Genomic DNA, 18,212 nt, shown 5'->3' with positions numbered 1-18,212 from the left:
ACACTGATCCATTGAATTTATAAAGAGACTTAACAGCAAAAATTTCGGTTTTTTCCTTTTCTGGAAAGTGTTCCTTATTATACTTGGTGTAATAGCTAATGCATTGTGTTATCGTGATATCATAATGCAATAAATAATATTGTTTGACAATGTAATTTCATAATCACCTACGGATAGGACTTTTAAAACAATAAACAAAAAGAAACAACAAACAATATAATAGAACTGTCCATTATTTATTCATTTGTAAATTCCAATAGTTTTTTTTTATTCATGTCAAGTTCTCAACAAACAATCCTTTGAAAACTTAATTCATATAACGAGAAGTCATTGTGTTTTGAAAAAGTATTAAATGGTATGTGTACAATCTATGGATAGTATTTAGTAGTATACTGTATACCTTTTGATATAACTTGGATTAAAGATTGACTACATTTCTATTTACACACTTTGCTACATGGGCACTTTACTGGCATGTCCACAGTTCAAAAGTCAATACACTAACAAAGCTTTTCTATTTACACACTTTGCTACATGGGCACTTTACTGGCATGTCCACAGTTCAAAAGTCAATACACTAACAAAGCTTTTCTATTTACACACTTTGCTACATGGGCACTTTACTGGCATGTCCACAGTTCAAAAGTCAATACACTAGCAAAGCTTTACTATTTACACACTTTGCTACATGGGCACTTTACTGGCATGTCCACAGTTCAAAAGTCAATACACTAACAAAGCTTTTCTATTTACACACTTTGCTACATGGGCACTTTACTGGCATGTCCACAGTTCAAAAGTCAATACACTAACAAAGCTTTTCTATTTACACACTTTGCTACATGGGCACTTTACTGGCATGTCCACAGTTCAAATGTCAATACACTAGCAAAGCTTTTCTACTTACACACTTTGCTACATGGGCACTTTACTGGCATGTCCACAGTTCAAAAGTCAATACACTAACAAAGCTTTTCTATTTACACACTTTGCTACATGGGCACTTTACTGGCATGTCCACAGTTCAAAAGTCAATACACTAGCAAAGCTTTACTATTTACACACTTTGCTACATGGGCACTTTACTGGCATGTCCACAGTTCAAAAGTCAATACACTAGCAAAGCTTTTCTATTTACACACTTTGCTACATGGGCACTTTACTGGCATGTCCACAGTTCAAAAGTCAATACACTAACAAAGCTTTTCTATTTACACACTTTGCTACATGGGCACTTTACTGGCATGTCCACAGTTCAAAAGTCAATACACTAACAAAGCTTTTCTATTTACACACTTTGCTACATGGGCACTTTACTGGCATGTCCACAGTTCAAAAGTCAATACACTAACAAAGCTTTTCTATTTACACACTTTGCTACATGGGCACTTTACTGGCATGTCCACAGTTCAAAAGTCAATACACTAGCAAAGCTTTACTATTTACACACTTTGCTACATGGGCACTTTACTGGCATGTCCACAGTTCAAAAGTCAATACACTAACAAAGCTTTTCTATTTACACACTTTGCTACATGGGCACTTTACTGGCATGTCCACAGTTCAAAAGTCAATACACTAACAAAGCTTTTCTATTTAGCTTCAAATCCTTTATACATTGATGGTCATGGGAAAGGGAAAATCAATCATCAGGTTCTAATCTCATCCTCTGAAACCCCCTCACTTTTCATATCCTTTCCTCTTCTTTTCTTTATGTTATTGAGTGTATGGGCGAGTGAAAGAGCATGTGATGTAATTACGTCTTATACAAACTGTATTGCTTTTGTGTTGAGGAGAGCATCTAGGACTGTTTGTGATCCTCATAAAATAAATAAGCAGAACAGATCAAATTACAATACAATATCTAAATTCTGTTGTTGAAGTGATTGCTGGTACTTTCCCATTAAGATGAATTCAGGTAAAAGCCTGTTCAATCCCTCTTGCTTCTGAATGACCCTCAAAAGAACCTGGAAAAAAGTAACACACCAATGCTTAATTATTGCATTTAGTAGCTTTGCATATCCATAATCTATCCTTTGTAAAGTATAAAAATCTCTAACAAAATGGTTATTTGCTAAGGAAAAAACTCAAGCTTGATATATTACTTATCAATAAAAAAAAATGAAGAAAATCAAATGGCCAGGCAAAAGCTATTTACCACTGGTATGGGTTAAGAATAATATGGAGAAAATGTTGAATCAGGCTACATCACTATACCAGATTTCATGGATTTGGGAATCGGTATTTTTTTATCAAAAGAGGGGCTCCTTAAAAATACAGTGTTTGGCTTATTCTGCAGATTCTTTTGGGTCTTAATTTTCCCTATTCCCTTTTTCCAATTGGATTCATCATATCATAATAGTTATCATAACCATCTCGAAGTAATGAAATTTTACCTCTGGCAAGAAAATATTCAGAATGTCCTCATGTGATACTTTTACTGTACGAGACAATTCCAAAACAAGATCTTGAATCTGTAAAATGATACGAAAAACATGTTAAAGTGACTTTGCAGCAGAAAATTGAAAAAAAAAATGCAAACAATCCAAAAGATCACAGTGAGATCTAGGTGACCACAATTGAATGATCTGTATTAGCTCTAGTCTAGGGAAGACTGATTTTTCTTAAGTTAAGTTTTTAGTTTTAAATTTGAAAATAAGAGGAACCTTCATGTGACATTTGAGAAAGACCCATTTGTTTTTGAGAGAAAGTGTCAACAAAGTTAAACTATTAAAATTTAGTTTTTCATTATATTTTGATATTTAATACAGAGCAAGGGACCAAGGGGAACCAAACAGAAATTTTGAGAAAGATCTGTCCAGTACTTTCCAAGATATAGCAATAACACAAACTTCATCCGGCAAAAGTTCAATATAGCTGCCTGTCGACTCTTCTTTTTCATTTTTGGATCAGCCTCAAAATTGACCATGCACAACTATGGACCAAGTGGAAAATTCATATGAAATAGAAAAGGCCGTAACAATTATTGTTTATACAGTACTTACCAAATCTTCTTGAAATGACCCAAATCTTGTAATCTGCATGGTCCTTCGTAGTTGTCTAAACCCCGAATTATGATAAATGTACTTTCGCATTGATTTTGAATCATCTGCTAGCACATCCTGCAATGAGAATAACAGCTCAGTAAATAGATTGTATTTTATGATATTGACTTCATTATATAGGTTCAGCATTAAACAAATCGACAATTGTTTGTACATTTGAATTTTTAAATAAATGATGGTTGAATTTTTCTTTTCCTTTTCTTGTTGAAAGCGTTAAGGCATTAAGGTATGTATAATTTAAAAAGTTACATATAATACAGAACAATAAAAGCACAAACAAAATGGCAAAAGAATAATAATAGAGATAAATATAACATCTTTTCATGCAATAACAAAATATAGTTTAAAACACATTCTGAATATGCAAATCTCCATATCATTCAGGGCACAGAAGAAAATTATGAAGAATTATTAATTCAACTTAAACCTTATATAGCTCTAACACCACCACTCCCAACCCACCAAAGAAATATCCTTACACAAAAATCTGGAACAATAAAGAATCCAGATATATCAGTTTACATCAGGCAGACGAACGACTTGTAATAACATAAATATTCTTTATAAAAGTTAATGGATATTAAATGTCGGTTACATATTATCCCCCCTCCACTTCTTTAAGAATAGCTAAAAGGTTTGTGATTAATTGTAAAACATAAACGTCAAGATTCAGGTTGAGGATCAAAGAGAATGTTTCATTGTTGCCATGCAAATCGATCTTCTTGCATTATTCCAAAAATTTACGAGCACAGTATTTCTTTGATAGTGCTGTAATATATCTTCCCTGAAAACATGTTAGAAGCTTGCAGTATTGAAATCTGACTTTTTCATACCGGGTACTTTGTTTGACTTCTGTAATTTTATTGACTCACATATTATGTTATCCTTGAAATACATGGTCATAATTTTGTCACAATTTCATGCTAATGCTCAAATTCTAATGTACCTTTGGACTGTGTGGGAAGTCATCTGCACTATCTAATAACATTCAAATGAAACCAAAATGCACTTGTCTATATTTAAAACAAATGCAATACATTGATCGTACATGCACTGGTAAAAAGCATTCAAAGTATAATGCATTCAAAATGTCCTTAAGTGTACATACCAAACAGACATTGAAAATTGCCCAATATCAATTGTTTCAGGTAAGATATAAACATAAAACTGCCTAGTATGTAACATATTTGCCAGTCTAAGGTGCATTTGGTTTTCAGTGCTTTACACCTAAGACTGCAACAATTTTACATAATAAATAAATATCTTTTGCACAAAAAATTAGTAAAACAAATTAAAAAGAGATATTATGAAATGGTGGGAGCAGATCTCTTGACAAACCCAATGCTATGAAAAGAGACCCTTATTACCTTGTCAGAAACTAGCAGAAAAGCTGTTATGCAAATAACAAAAATCTCTAACAGTTGGATAATTGGGAAAATATGACAGTACATGGCGTATAGATAGGTACACTTACTGCATACTGCTGTTGATACACATTGTGTAACTTAACATGTAAGAAGATTGTTCTTCTATGCTACCAATGAGTTTTAACATTACAAACCATGCAAAAAAGTAACTTCATTCGAAAGAAACATGGGAGCATTTGAGTTAGTAAAACATTTTTTAAACATTTGTTGCACCAAAATACCTTAACATTTACAAGTCTTTTACAAGACTTGACTGAGAGGTTGATATACCATTCAGTGCTGTGAAAATCAATCAAGATGAATATATATATCACATGCATACAGATGCTTAAATATCTATTATATTCAAAGTAAGTAAGCCGAGCAACTTCAAGTACACAGATTTCACAGAAAGACTATATCACAGAAATTCACATTTTGGCCAATCAAAACCATCATCCAGCATCCATTGACCAATCAAAAGCCATTTTCAAGCAGCCACTGACCAATAAAAAGCCATTTTCCAGCAGCTGCTGAAGGCATAAGGGTAGTAAGCCGAGCAAATTCAAATACAAAGATTTTACAGAACGACAATATCAGAAATTAACATTTTGACCAATTAAAAGCCATTTTCCAGCAGCTACTGAAGGCATATTTCTTGGATGTAATGTCAATGCAAATCAAATTTGAACAAAATGGGACAGTCTTGAAATTTTGACAAATTGAATGACTCCATCTAGTTTTTGTGCTGTCTGATTCAATAATAAAACTTTTGCACTCACCTTTTGCACGCAGGTCAGTTATGAATTTTGATAAAAAAAATCCCTTGTAGTTTTCAATACAATGACGACAATAAGTAATAATGATATAAAGAAAAAAAGTTAAAAAAAAAGAGAGAGAAAAAGTGAAGCAAAAGTACCTGGGGATATATTATGAATTTTACACATACATACAGTAAACCACTTACTAGAATCTTACCTTTTAAGTTTCACCATCCCATCTTCAATGCTGTCACATCCACAAAGGAATACATCTTCTTCCTTAATTTGTGATGCATCAAGTTTCATGCAAATATCATGCACCCATTGACCACATTTGCTGCATTCAATCCACATGGGTGTGATGTCAGGATTGGCACTGCACATAAATGTGCAACAACACCACCCCTCAAATGCACACTCCTCCAAGGATGTTCCGAATACACCAATGGGTGTGACAGCAGGCACTACATGGGTCAAGGATGCATACCTGTAATGATAATGTTGAGGACTCTTATACATCTGGTTCATAAAACACCATGGCTGTCTTTAGTAACCAATTTCTCATACGGACTTCACAATTCAACAAGATTTTGAATTAAGTAAATGAGGCTAATGTGATTAAAGTTATATACAACCATAACCCATGTCTCATGCAAAAACAATCCCAATAGAACTGGATGTTCTGCATAGAAATGATATACATGATGTTAATCTAAAGTGGGTCTATACTTATACATTGACTAAGATGTATGTTCATCATCCCCCCCCCCCCCCCCCCCCCCCCCGTAATAGATATTTAGAATCTACCGACAATTATCAAAAACTTGTTTCATTTTCAAAATTGCCAAATTGTGTATTGTTCTGTCACGCTAAAAGTATGTCATTGAAATTTGATTTCATAGTTTCTTCCTTTACTTTTAACAAGAGATGTCAGAAGACAACATAGCTGGGAGAGTGGATTGAAAGTCTGAATTAGGTATTTAAATGTAGGTCAAAGGTCACGGTCAAGGTCAGGATGTCCACAAATATAGTATCAACAGAAAAGAATTTTTATCTTTTTAATAAAAATATCTATTTTGTTGTGTCCTGGTGAACAAAGGATGAACAAGTAGTAAAGTTCGTTTTGGTAATATGTATAACTGGGAAATTATGTTTTACTAACAATATGAATTCTCTTACTTGCTGTTTGGCTTCACTGGAACCCAAACGATGTGAATGGGAGGAGCAAATTTCACCTTCCCCAAAGGAGGAAACACATCTCCCCTAACGGCATGTGTGCCCTATTCCTCAATTTGAAATGGCTTTCCACTGGTCTGCTAATTAGCTCACACAACATGTGAATGTGGAAAATCGCTGAAACAGATAAAGATGCAACAAAATCAACCATAAATTAATATGTGAAATGAATTTTAACACAAAAAGGTTCTTTCATTGTAAGTATTCACAGCATAGTGTCATTTCATTAAGAAAGAGAAATTGTCAATAGATTCTCATATTAAACATAACTTGCTATAAGTATAAGTAATCAAAGTACATGGATATCAATGACTTTATAATGAAAAATATGCAGTAAAAATATCTTCCTCATGAAAAAAAGGAGGTTAGTTACACCATAATGTTAATATTGGAACTAATGCAAAGGCCAATGCCGGGGTGACAACATTAGCTCTCATTATTCTTCGAAGAGATGAGCTAAAAAGCATTTCAAGAAGAAATCAACTTACAACAATCCCTATACGGATTTTTCAGGGTGGTAAGGATTTCCTCCCGGCACACCAACTCAATGAAACTAACATCCTCACAATTATCTGTGGAGATCACATAGTCTGGACCCTGAATGGCCACAATCCAATTGATAAAGCTGTCTCCAAATTCGTCAAAGATCTGTTCAAACAATTAAACGTGACTCCATGTCAAGATAAACTATTACATACATGCAATAAAAGAAAAAGAATATAATTTCATAGATGTATTACAGTGTCTCAATTAATTCATCCACAACGCTCAGATCTGAATAATTCAATTATCTAAAATTTTAATCTGACACAACATGACATACTTACATATTTAGAATATTCTACTAATCTGTCCTTCATGTTTATCATTGAACAGAGCCTCAAATATGATGCATGGGCCTGATCCCCATATAGAGCCAACGAAAATGAATTAAACAGACAGTTTCCATCTGCTCTAGTGGTCAGGCATACCCTGTTTCCTACAGTAGAAGGAACAAAGTCTTTGTACCTGAAAAACAGAAAGCACTTCAATTAAAAGTATCCATCTCCTTGTTTTTTTTTCAATCACTATTAATAATAACCCCATACTCTATTATTTGCACTTAGGTAAAAACACAACATTCTAAATTACCACCATACCGAATGTTAATATTTCTCTTTAAGAACTTAAGAAGTTATGAAAGCATACTCAAATCTAGGTTAATTTGTTTGTGTTCAAGTTATACCTTCTGTCCACGTCAAAAAGCAACTGCATGTCAAAATTGACACAAAGAGATGTTTTGACGTCGTCAATAAGTGGGAGAACAGTATCCGCCAGGGTCAAAAATTCTTCCCATCCACAGGTTCCTAGAACTCTCATGATAGAGTCATAGTCTATGCAATCCTGCAAGTAAATGCATCAAACTTTTATTCAGATATACCTTCAAACTAGTTCTTGATCGTAAGAATTCACAAAAATGGCATAAAATCTGTTTCCTTTAATAGGAAGAACACCTGAAAATTACCATTTATTTTGGGGGTATTTACTATACAGTACTTTACAAATCGTAAACAACAGTGACTTGTTTTTTCGGCATAGCCGTATAATATTCTTTTTGCCCCGGATATGACGCGACAGGTGGCGTTACTGGTCAAATGAAGTATGTGATTGGTCAATGTACAGGGAAATGCAAAATGCAGATATGCAGTTAAAAACGAAACAAAGTTAGGATTAAATGCAAGCTGAATAAGTGGATGTATCTTTCCAAATGACATATTAATAAAATTATATTCCTGATTCAAATGCAGTATTATTGTCACCAAAAATGATTCAAACCGATATAATTTTGTTATCCGTGCTGAAACCCATTAGTTTGTTAATTTATTTCACCAGCAGTTTTACATTATAACCAACACCATTAAAACTATGCCGTTTATCTTTTTTAAAGATATTTCTTGTCAAATAATGATTCAGTTACTGATACAATTCAGCTACTATTGACATATGTAAATTTTTATATTGTTTCCTTATGACAGAGCTCAGGGTAAATCAAATTTAATAATATAGTATTTCAATTTTACCATAACATAGCTGTCTCAAGGCAGTTCTCATTCATAGCAGTTTACAAATTACTATCCATGAGTATTGGACCTTTTACCACTAGCCAAAAATCAACATTTTTTGCACTGCCCTACCATGTACTCATTTATAGCTAAGACAATCGGGATAAGTAGGGTAAGAGTAGTTTGTTCAAGGATACAACACTGCCTATGCAGGGATTGAAAAGACCTCTCAACAACTAGTCTACTGTCCTACCAACAGACCACCATGCCTTTTAATCTGAAACTATAATACTTTCTTTGCAATTTGCAAACTTTTCAAGTGCACTATCAATAGCAGGTACGAAAAATTTAAAATTAGTAGTCATATAAATATAGAACAATTTCAATACTTCATTGTCTAGCAAATGCTCAATGTGGAGTCTTTTTCTTGCCATCCCTGTCGTTTCTGAAGATATGGCATCCGCTGCTTGAGGTTCATGATCAGGTGTTATAGGAGGTTCAGGTGTTGGGATGTTAGAAGGCGCAGGTGTTAGGGTGGAAGCAGGAGGGACAGGTGTTGGGATGTTAGAAGGCGCAGGTGTTAGGGTGGAAGCAGGAGGGACAGGTGTTGGGATGTTAGAAGGCGCAGGTGTTAGGGTGGAAGCAGGAGGGACAGGTGTTGGGATGTTAGAAGGTGGTGTTTGAACGACAGCTGGTGGTCCCATTGTCTGTTGTCCTGAATTGTGAAATCGGCTTCTGAAATAAAGGAAGGCAATATGCTATTAAATACAAATTAATGTCACCCATAATGTATATAACAAGTTATTGAAAAAATAAACAAATGGTTTCTTAAAGACAAATACAATAAACATATAGTGCATTTTAAAAGGGATAAAATAATATATCAACTTGATTAAACTTCAAATGGGTCATACCATCACGCCTGAAATATTTTGATATTCTGCCTTCCTCATGAAATGTGTTATATCCAATGGTGGATCTATCTATCAATCACATTACTATTTACGATAACAACATTATAATGGACATTTCAAAAAACTACATGATGACAATAAATTAATATGAATGACAAAAAACAGATATAACAACATACGGATATGGATGTCTAGGTTTCTTTTGTGGTGGCTCTGGCATAACATTCAAGTGGGCTTGAAGTGATTCCACAAGCATCACAAGTTCTTTCCAAGATGCCCTTTGATGACCCACTAAAAAAGGTAAATATTTTTTTTCTTTTTATGATCTCCTAATCCCCAATTGTGACCCCCCTCCCCAATAAAAGGAGAAACAAAGAAACATTATGTAAGGATGTAAACCTTTAATGTTTGATGCTGTCACAGTACTTTTACTAAATGTGTGTATACAGAAAACAAACAATTTAATGAAATTATCTAGGTAAATTTTAAACATGTCATCATAGCAAGAGAATGATGAATGAAGAGGCCATAACTCTATCCAATAACGTTTGGCAAAAGTAGAAATAGAACTTGGCCTTTCCCTTAAGGCATTTAACCTTGTTACCAAGTTTGAAGAATATCTGTTATCCTTTGTTGCAGTTTTTTTTACGAAAAGACAGTCTTTTAGTTAATGAAGGGGCCATATCTCCGTCAAATGAAGTCTGGCAAAAGTGGCAATCAAACTTGGCCAACCATTTAAGGCTTTTAAGCTTATTACCGGTTTTGGAGAAAATGTGTTAACATGTGTTGCAGTTATTGCATGGAAAAGACAGAAAATGATCTTTGATAATGAAGGGGCCAAAACTCCACCAAATATAGTTTGGCAACAGTGGCAATCTAACTTGGCAGAGCCCTTAAAAGGCTTTTAAGCATGTTACCAACTTACCATTACCAATTGTAGCAGTTATTGTTGACAGAAGGACAAACCCAAATTGATATACCCCATTTTGATGAAGCAGGGGATGAAAAATATACAAGTCTGAAAGTACATTGGTATTCATAGAATTGTTACAAAAAATGTTGGTTGACAGCAACTCAATATTAAATATCTTTTTTCAAAAAATGTGATTTGTTTTTACATCTGCAATCTTACCTTTTGGATGGTTCAGGGACTGAAATGGCACTGCAGTGTTTTGCCACCATACTGGACAGTTCCCTTCTTGAAATAAATTCCCCGTTTATCTTTGTCTAGTTTAAAATATAAATGCATACATGTACATCACATGTATATGATATATCAAATAATACTGGTAACAAAAAATATCTAATATATATATTTTAATTGATTTATTGAGTCAGATGTGGTGATATAAAAATCTATCAAAATAGAGAAAGGACATCCAGTTTTTCAACAAATCTTAACATCGATGTTAAATAGAAACAAGGGCCCAATGGGCCCAAATCGCTCACCTGCAATGCAGTGATCTTTTCATATATGGATCCTGCAGTTATTTGAAAGCATGCTACAGGACCAATATAATGTCTCTCTGCACTTTGGCTTTTCACTAAAAGTCATTTAAAGATTTAAGCATACTTGATCGACGTGACCTTGAATGAAGGTCAAGGTCATTCATTTGAACAAACTTGGTAGCCCTTCACCCCAGTATGCTACAGACCCAATATCAACTCCCTGGGACTCTTGGTTATTGAGAAGAAGTTGTTTAAAGATTTTAGCCTTTTTGACCCCTGTGACCTTGAATGAAGGTCAAGGTCATTCATTTGAACAAACTTGGTAGCCCTTTACCCCAGCATGCTACAGACCCAATATCAACTCTCTGGGACTCTTGGTTATTGAGAAGAAGTCGTTTAAAGATTTTAGCCTTTTTGACTCCTGTGACCTTGAATGAAAGTCAAGGTCATTCATTTGAACAAACTTGGTAGCCCTTCACCCCAGCATGCTACAGGCCAAATATTAGGTCTCTGGGACTCTTGGTTATTGAGAAGAAGACGTTTAAAGATTTTAGCCTTTTTGACTCCTGTGACCTTGAATGAAAGTCAAGGTCATTCATTTGAACAAACTTGGTAGCCCTTTACCCCAGCACGCTACAGGCCAAATATTAGGTCTCTGGGACTCTTGGTTATTGAGAAGAAGTCGTTTAAAGATTTTAGCCTTTTTGACTCCTGTGACCTTGAATGAAAGTCAAGGTCATTCATTTGAACAAACTTGGTAGCCCTTCACCCCAGCATGCTACAGACCCAATATCAACTCCCTGGGACTCTTGGTTATTGAGAAGAAGTTGTTTAAAGATTTTAGCCTTTTTGACCCCTGTGACCTTGAATGAAGGTCAAGGTCATTCATTTGAACAAACTTGGTAGCCCTTTACCCCAGCATGCTACAGACCCAATATCAACTCCCTGAGACTCTTGGTTATTGAGAAGAAGTCGTTTAAAAGATTTTAGCCTTTTTGACTCCTGTGACCTTGAATGAAAGTCAAGGTCATTCATTTGAACAAACTTGGGAGCCCTTCACCCCAGCATGCTACAGGCCAAATATTAGGTCTCTGGGACTCTTGGTTATTGAGAAGAAGTCGTTTAAAGATTTTAGCCTTTTTGACTCCTGTGACCTTGAATGAAGGTCAAGGTCATTCATTTGAACAAACTTGGTAGCCCTTCACCCCAGCATGCTACAGGCCCAATATTAGGCCTCTGGGACTCTTGGTTATTGAGAAGAAGTCGTTTAAAGATTTTAGCCTTTTTGACTCCTGTGACCTTGAATGACGGTCAAGGTCATTCATTTGAACAAACTTGGTAGCCCTTCACCCCAGCATGCTACAGACCCAATATCAACTCCCTGGGACTCTTGGTTATTGAGAAGAAGTCGTTTAAAGATTTTAGCCTTTTTGACTCCTGTGACCTTGAATGAAAGTCAAGGTCATTCATTTGAACAAACTTGGTAGCCCTTCACCCGTACATGATACAGACCAAATATCAACTCCCTGGGACTCTTGGTTATTGAGAAGAAGTCGTTTAAAGATTTTAGCCTTTTTGACTCCTGTGACCTTGAATGAAAGTCAAGGTCATTCATTTGAACAAACTTGGTAGCCCTTCACCCCAGCATGCTACAGACCCAATATCAAGTCCCTGGGACTCTCGGTTATTGAGAAGAAGTCGTTTAAAGATTTTAGCCTTTTTGACTCCTGTGACCTTGAATGAAGGTCAAGGTCATTCATTTGAACAAACTTGGTAGCCCTTCACCCCAGCATGCTACAGACCCAATATCAAGTCCCTGGGTCTTTTGGCTATTTAGAAGAAGTCGTCTAATTTTTTTTTAGCCTTTTTGACTCCTGTGACCTTGAATGAAAGTCAAGGTCATTCATTTGAACAAACTTGGTAGCCCTTTACCCCAGCATGCTACAGACCCAATATCAACTCCCTGGGACTGTTGGTTGTTGAGAAGAAGTCGTTTGAAGATTTTAGCCTTTTTGACTCCTGTGACCTTGAATGAAGGTCAAGGTCATTCATTTGAACAAACTTGGTAGCCCTTCACCCCAGCATGCTACAGGCCCAATATTAGGTCTCTAGGCCTTTTGGTTATTGAGAAGAAGTTGCTTGAATGGAAAGTTGACGCCGGACGGACGGCCGGACGGCCGGACGGACGGCCGGACGGCCGGACGGACGACGGACGGACGACGGACGCCGCGCCACGGCATAAGCTCACTTGCCCTTCGGGCAGGTGAGCTAAAAAGGAATTAGAAGAAGAGAAAGCAGTCAAGAAGTTTCATCATGAATTACATGTATTGTTGTTGATGCATTGTTATTCTTACTAGACAGGGCATCTGGTGGACTGATGGCTGTTGTGATAAGGCCTCTCATCTCATCAACATCCATGTCAAAAGCATGCTTTGATAGGTGCCCATTATCATGGTTGTCATCATCATCATCATCATCACCATCATCATCACCATCATTGTCATTCACAGCAACTGATGTCCTCTCTGCAAATAAATAATAAATGTGTGCAAGGGCTGTAACTAGTAGTTTTGTATGCCAAATACTATGATGCATGCACTAATGGACAAATTTACAAAAAAAAAAGAAAAAAATTGTCTGTCTTGTATTTTTAAAAGGACACTATAATAAAAACTTTAAAAAAACAACAAAACAATTTTCATTGAAATCAAACTTTAACGATATCTAAATTTCCACCTATCAGAGGCCAGGAAATGTGAGCCATTTTGTTAAAATGTGAAAGTGAGGTTACGAAAGTGACCAGTATCCCATGATGTACCGACATACCATATTTCATCGAAATCGAAAAATATCTAAATTTGGACATATCAGAGTTGCACACCCCCTGACCATGATGAACCCTTTTGTCAGGTTTCATGAAGTTCTGTCCAAAGGTTTTCGAGAAAGTGTCAGAAACTTTTACGGCAGAAGAAGAGGAATAATAATAAAAAGAAGAAACGGAGCAATCACAATAAGTCCCCCAATTCGTTTGGAGGACTTATTAAGAAACGGAGCAAAAACAATATGCCCCCACTTCTTTTGGGGGACATAATTAAGGAGTTTAAATGAACATCAAGTCGTATTCTGATTGAAATCACAAAAAAAAAAAAAAAAAAAAAGAAAGATGTTAGTTTACGACTACAAGTGCACAAATGTCAAACATGTATTTCCGTATTTCCATGAAAATGAACCATCATCGTTCATAAAGTTGAATATATACCCAAATGATTGAAGCAGGTAATATATTATCTGACAAGGAAGTTTAACTATTTGTTTGTAAACTGTTGATCATTGTGTTAACTTTTCCCATATTATATCATGACTATTACGCATCTACTAATGTAACTGAAGGCTAGGTATATGAAGCATTGCACAATTAATTTCAAGTTGAGTTAGATTATATAAGCAATGCTATAATAACCACTATGGCAAGATTTGTTTTTATTAGAGAAGCTATTTCTTATTCCATTGACATATTCATGTGTCAATTCATTAAAATCTTAACCACCAACTTGAGTGCAACATTTTTTCTCATGACCTGGTATCAAAATACCACCATTATAAATCCATTTTTTCAAATCTTTGATATAAAGGAAATGCCAAAATCAATCAATAACACAACATCTGATTCTAATTTGTATTGCACTTCAATTAAACCTGATCAAAACTTTTCAGAAAAAATACCTTGTTGGAAAAACTGTTGCTGCTGTAAAGCCTCCTTAAATTTCTGCTGAATGTCTGGTCCCAGCCTTTGCAAAAGGTCATTGCTCCCTTTAAAATGTGACAAAAACAACATATTATGTTTACATATCACCTAGTAATCTTATCAGTGCACCAATAGCATAATTTGAATAGTATCTAATTTAACATTGCCATTTGTCATCAATTTCTCCTGAATTGGTCTGTATTTAAAAGGAGGATAAAGAGATCAAATGGCAATATCACATACATGATTTTGGCATTATACACTTCTCTTGGCCTTATAGATCTTTAAATTTGTTCATTATATGTTCCCGTGAACAACCAGGGCTATTATAAATATCATGACCTGAACTTGATTATGATTTTTTTTAAACATGGCTGAGAAAAGCGAAATTTAAGGCTAAATAGTTATTTCAACAAGCAAACAGATTCTCATGAATGAAAAAGAAATTTTAAAACTTTTTCAAACACATTACCTGCAGAAACAAATGTATTTCCAACAAGTGCAAAACACAAAATTGGAGATCTTGTCTTCTCTTTGTATGCATCAATCTGTTGAAATTAAATAAAAGAATATCAGCTACAGCACAATTCATGGTGGGAAATCATATATATGCTTTTCTATGTACCTTAACAGTCTTTTGTACTGATTAAGAATAACAAGAGGCCCATGGGGCCTGTATCGCTCACCTGGTTGGATTTGACCAAATGTCAAAATAATGTTCATGTTCAATTCCTTTTGTTTGTTAACCTCAAACAATGCTATTGGTTATAGCGTGGGTATCCCAACTGCTTTAAAGAAATAATGAAGTCCAGACTCTCTGAGTTTACAACATGCATTTATAACTTTATGACTAGTAGTGATTTAAAGGAATTACCTATATTTCCCATATGGGGCCCCACCCCTTTTGCGCCTCGGGGGAGGGGGTAGAGTCACCATTTATGCAAAATCTGTTCCCCTTCCCCAAAGATTGTTTCTTACTAAATTGGGTTCAAATCCATTCATAAATGTATGACTAGTAGCGATTTAAAGGAATTACCTCTATTTCCCATATGGGGCGCCGCCCCTTTGGCCCCTTGGGGGTCAGAGTAACCATTTATCCAAAATCTGTTCCCCTTCCCTGGAGGATGTTTCTGATGTAATTGGGTTCAAATCCATTCATCACTTTATGACAAGTAGCGATTTTAAGGAATTGCCTCAATTTCCCCTATTGGGCCCCGCCCCTCAGGCCCATTGGGGGTCAGAGTCGCCATTTATGCAAAATCTGTTCCCCTTTCCCCAAGAATGTTTCTGACCAAATTGGGTTCAAATCCATTCATAACTTTATGACTAGTAGCAATTTAAAGGAATTACCTCTATTTCCCCATTAGGCCCCGCCCCTTTGGCCCCTTGGGGGTCAGAGTCACCATTTATGCAAAATCTGTTCCCCTTCCCCCAAGAATGTTTCTTACTAAATTGGGTTCAAATCCATTCATAAATGTATGACTAGTAGCGATTTAAAGGAATTACCTCTATTTCCCATATGGGGCGCCGCCCCTTTGGCCCCTTGGGGGTCAGAGTAACCATTTATCCAAAATCTGTTCCCCTTCCCTGGAGGATGTTTCTGACTAAATTGGGTTCAAATCCATTCATAACTTTATGACAAGTAGCGATTTTAAGGAATTGCCTCAATTTCCCCTATTGGGCCCCGCCCCTCAGGCCCCTTGGGGGTCAGAGTCACCATTTATGCAAAATCTGTTCCCCTTCCCCCAAGAATGTTTCTGACCAAATTGGGTTCAAATCCATTCATAACTTTATGACTAGTAGCGATTTAAAGGAATTACTTCTATTTCCCCTATTGGGACCCGCCCCTTTGGCTCCTCGGGGGTCAGAGTCACCATTTATGCAAAAAACTGTTCCCCTTCCCTGAAGGATGTTTCTGACCAAATTGGGTTCAAATCCATTCATAACTTTATGACAAGTAGCGATTTTAAGTAATTGCCTCAATTTCCCCTATTGGGCCCCGCCCCTCAGGCCCCTTGGGGGTCAGAGTCACCATTTATGCAAAATCTGTTCCTCTTCCCAAGAATGTTTCTGACCAAATTGGATTAAAATCCATTCATAACTTTATGACTAGTAGCGATTTAAAGGAATTACCTCTATTTCCCCATTAGGCCCCGTCCCTTTGGCCCCTTGGGGGTCAGAGTCACCATTTATGCAAAATCTGTTCCACTTCCCCCAAGAATGTTTCTGACCAAATTGGGTTCAAATCCATTCATAACTTTATGACTAGTAGCGATTTAAAGGAATTACTTCTATTTCCCCTATTGGGACCCGCCCCTTTGGCTCCTCGGGGGTCAGAGTCACTATTTATGCAAAAAACTGTTCCCCTTCCCTGAAGGATGTTTCTGACCAAATTGGGTTCAAATCCATTCATAACTTTATGACAAGTAGCGATTTTAAGGAATTGCCTCAATTTCCCCTATTGGGCCCCGCCCCTCAGGCCCCTTGGGGGTCAGAGTCACCATTTATGCAAAATCTGTTCCCCTTCCACCAAGAATGTTTCTGACCAAATTGGGTTCAAATCCATTCATAACTTTATGACTAGTAGCGATTTAAAGGAATTACTTCTATTTCCCCTATTGGGACCCGCCCCTTTGGCTCCTCGGGGGTCAGAGTCACCATTTATGCAAAAAACTGTTCCCTTTCCCTGAAGGATGTTTCTGACCAAATTGGGTTCAAATCCATTCATAACTTTATGACAAGTAGCGATTTTAAGTAATTGCCTCAATTTCCCCTATTGGGCCCCGCCCCTCAGGCCCCTTGGGGGTCAGAGTCACCATTTATGCAAAATCTGTTCCCCTTCCTAAGAATGTTTCTGACCAAATTGGATTAAAATCCATTCATAACTTTATGACTAGTAGCGATTTAAAGGAATTACCTCTATTTCCCCATTAGGCCCCGTCCCTTTGGCCCCTTGGGGGTCAGAGTCACCATTTATGCAAAATCTGTTCCACTTCCCCCAAGAATGTTTCTTACTAAATTGGGTTCAAATCCATTCATAAATGTATGACTAGTAGCGATTTAAAGGAATTACCTCTATTTCCCATATGGGGCGCCGCCCCTTTGGCCCCTTGGGGGTCAGAGTATCCATTTTTCCAAAATCTGTTCCCCTTCCCTGGAGGATGTTTCTGACTAAATTGGGTTCAAATCCATTCATAACTTTATGACAAGTAGCGATTTTAAGGAATTGCCTCAATTTCCCCTATTGTGCCCCGGCCCCTCAGGCCCCTTGGGGGTCAGAGTCACCATTTATGCAAAATCTGTTCCCCTTCCCCCAAGAATGTTTCTGACCAAATTGGGTTCAAATCCATTCATAACTTTATGACTAGTAGCGATTTAAAGGAATTACTTCTATTTCCACTATTGGGACCTGCCCCTTTGGCCCCTTGGGGGTCAGAGTCACCATTTATGCAAAATCTGTTCCCCTTCCCCCAAGAATGTTTCTGACCAAATTGGGTTGAAATCCATTCATAACTTTATGATTAGTAGCGATTTAAAGGAATTACCTCTATTTCCCCATTAGGCCCCGCCCCTTTGGCCCCTTGGGGGTCAGAG

General features: G+C 36.5%; 1 protein-coding gene and 1 long non-coding RNA gene across 2 annotated transcripts; both read right to left on the bottom strand.

Moving 5' to 3' along the window:
- Nucleotides 1-333: 333 nt before the first annotated feature.
- LOC117321468 lies at nt 334-3,249 on the bottom strand. The gene is made up of 3 exons (XR_004531369.1): nt 3,006-3,249; nt 2,397-2,474; nt 334-1,967 (listed from the first exon to the last, which is right to left on the bottom strand). It is a non-coding gene; the product is annotated as an uncharacterized LOC117321468 (long non-coding RNA).
- A 3,178-nt stretch (nt 3,250-6,427) lies between these two features.
- On the bottom strand, nt 6,428-9,759 carry LOC117321467 (sulfated surface glycoprotein 185-like). The gene is made up of 5 exons (XM_033875883.1): nt 9,604-9,759; nt 8,900-9,245; nt 7,694-7,851; nt 7,296-7,476; nt 6,428-6,585 (listed from the first exon to the last, which is right to left on the bottom strand). Exons 1-5 carry the CDS (start codon nt 9,678-9,680, stop codon nt 6,553-6,555), a joined length of 795 nt encoding a protein of 264 aa, XP_033731774.1. The 5' UTR covers nt 9,681-9,759; the 3' UTR covers nt 6,428-6,552.
- Between the last annotated feature and the right edge of the window lie 8,453 nt (nt 9,760-18,212).

This window comes from Pecten maximus, unplaced genomic scaffold (genome assembly GCF_902652985.1).
Source record: "Pecten maximus unplaced genomic scaffold, xPecMax1.1, whole genome shotgun sequence".
NCBI classification, from domain to species: domain Eukaryota; kingdom Metazoa; phylum Mollusca; class Bivalvia; order Pectinida; family Pectinidae; genus Pecten; species Pecten maximus.
The sequence above is the reverse complement of the archived record's forward strand: the minus strand, read 5'-3'. Positions and strand labels throughout refer to the sequence as shown.

What these genes read in the sequence shown, in the direction of transcription:
- LOC117321467 (XM_033875883.1), bottom strand. Translation starts at nt 9,680, where the DNA reads ATGCTTGTGGAATCACTTCAAGCCCACTTGAATGTTATGCCAGAGCCA. An exon ending in AAACCTAGACATCCATATCC is followed by an intron (nt 9,246 to 9,603) that starts GTATGTTGTTAT and finishes CCTTTATTTCAG; the next exon opens with AAGCCGATTTCACAATTCAG. An exon ending in CTTTTTGACGTGGACAGAAG is followed by an intron (nt 7,477 to 7,693) that starts GTATAACTTGAA and finishes TCTGTTTTTCAG; the next exon opens with GTACAAAGACTTTGTTCCTT.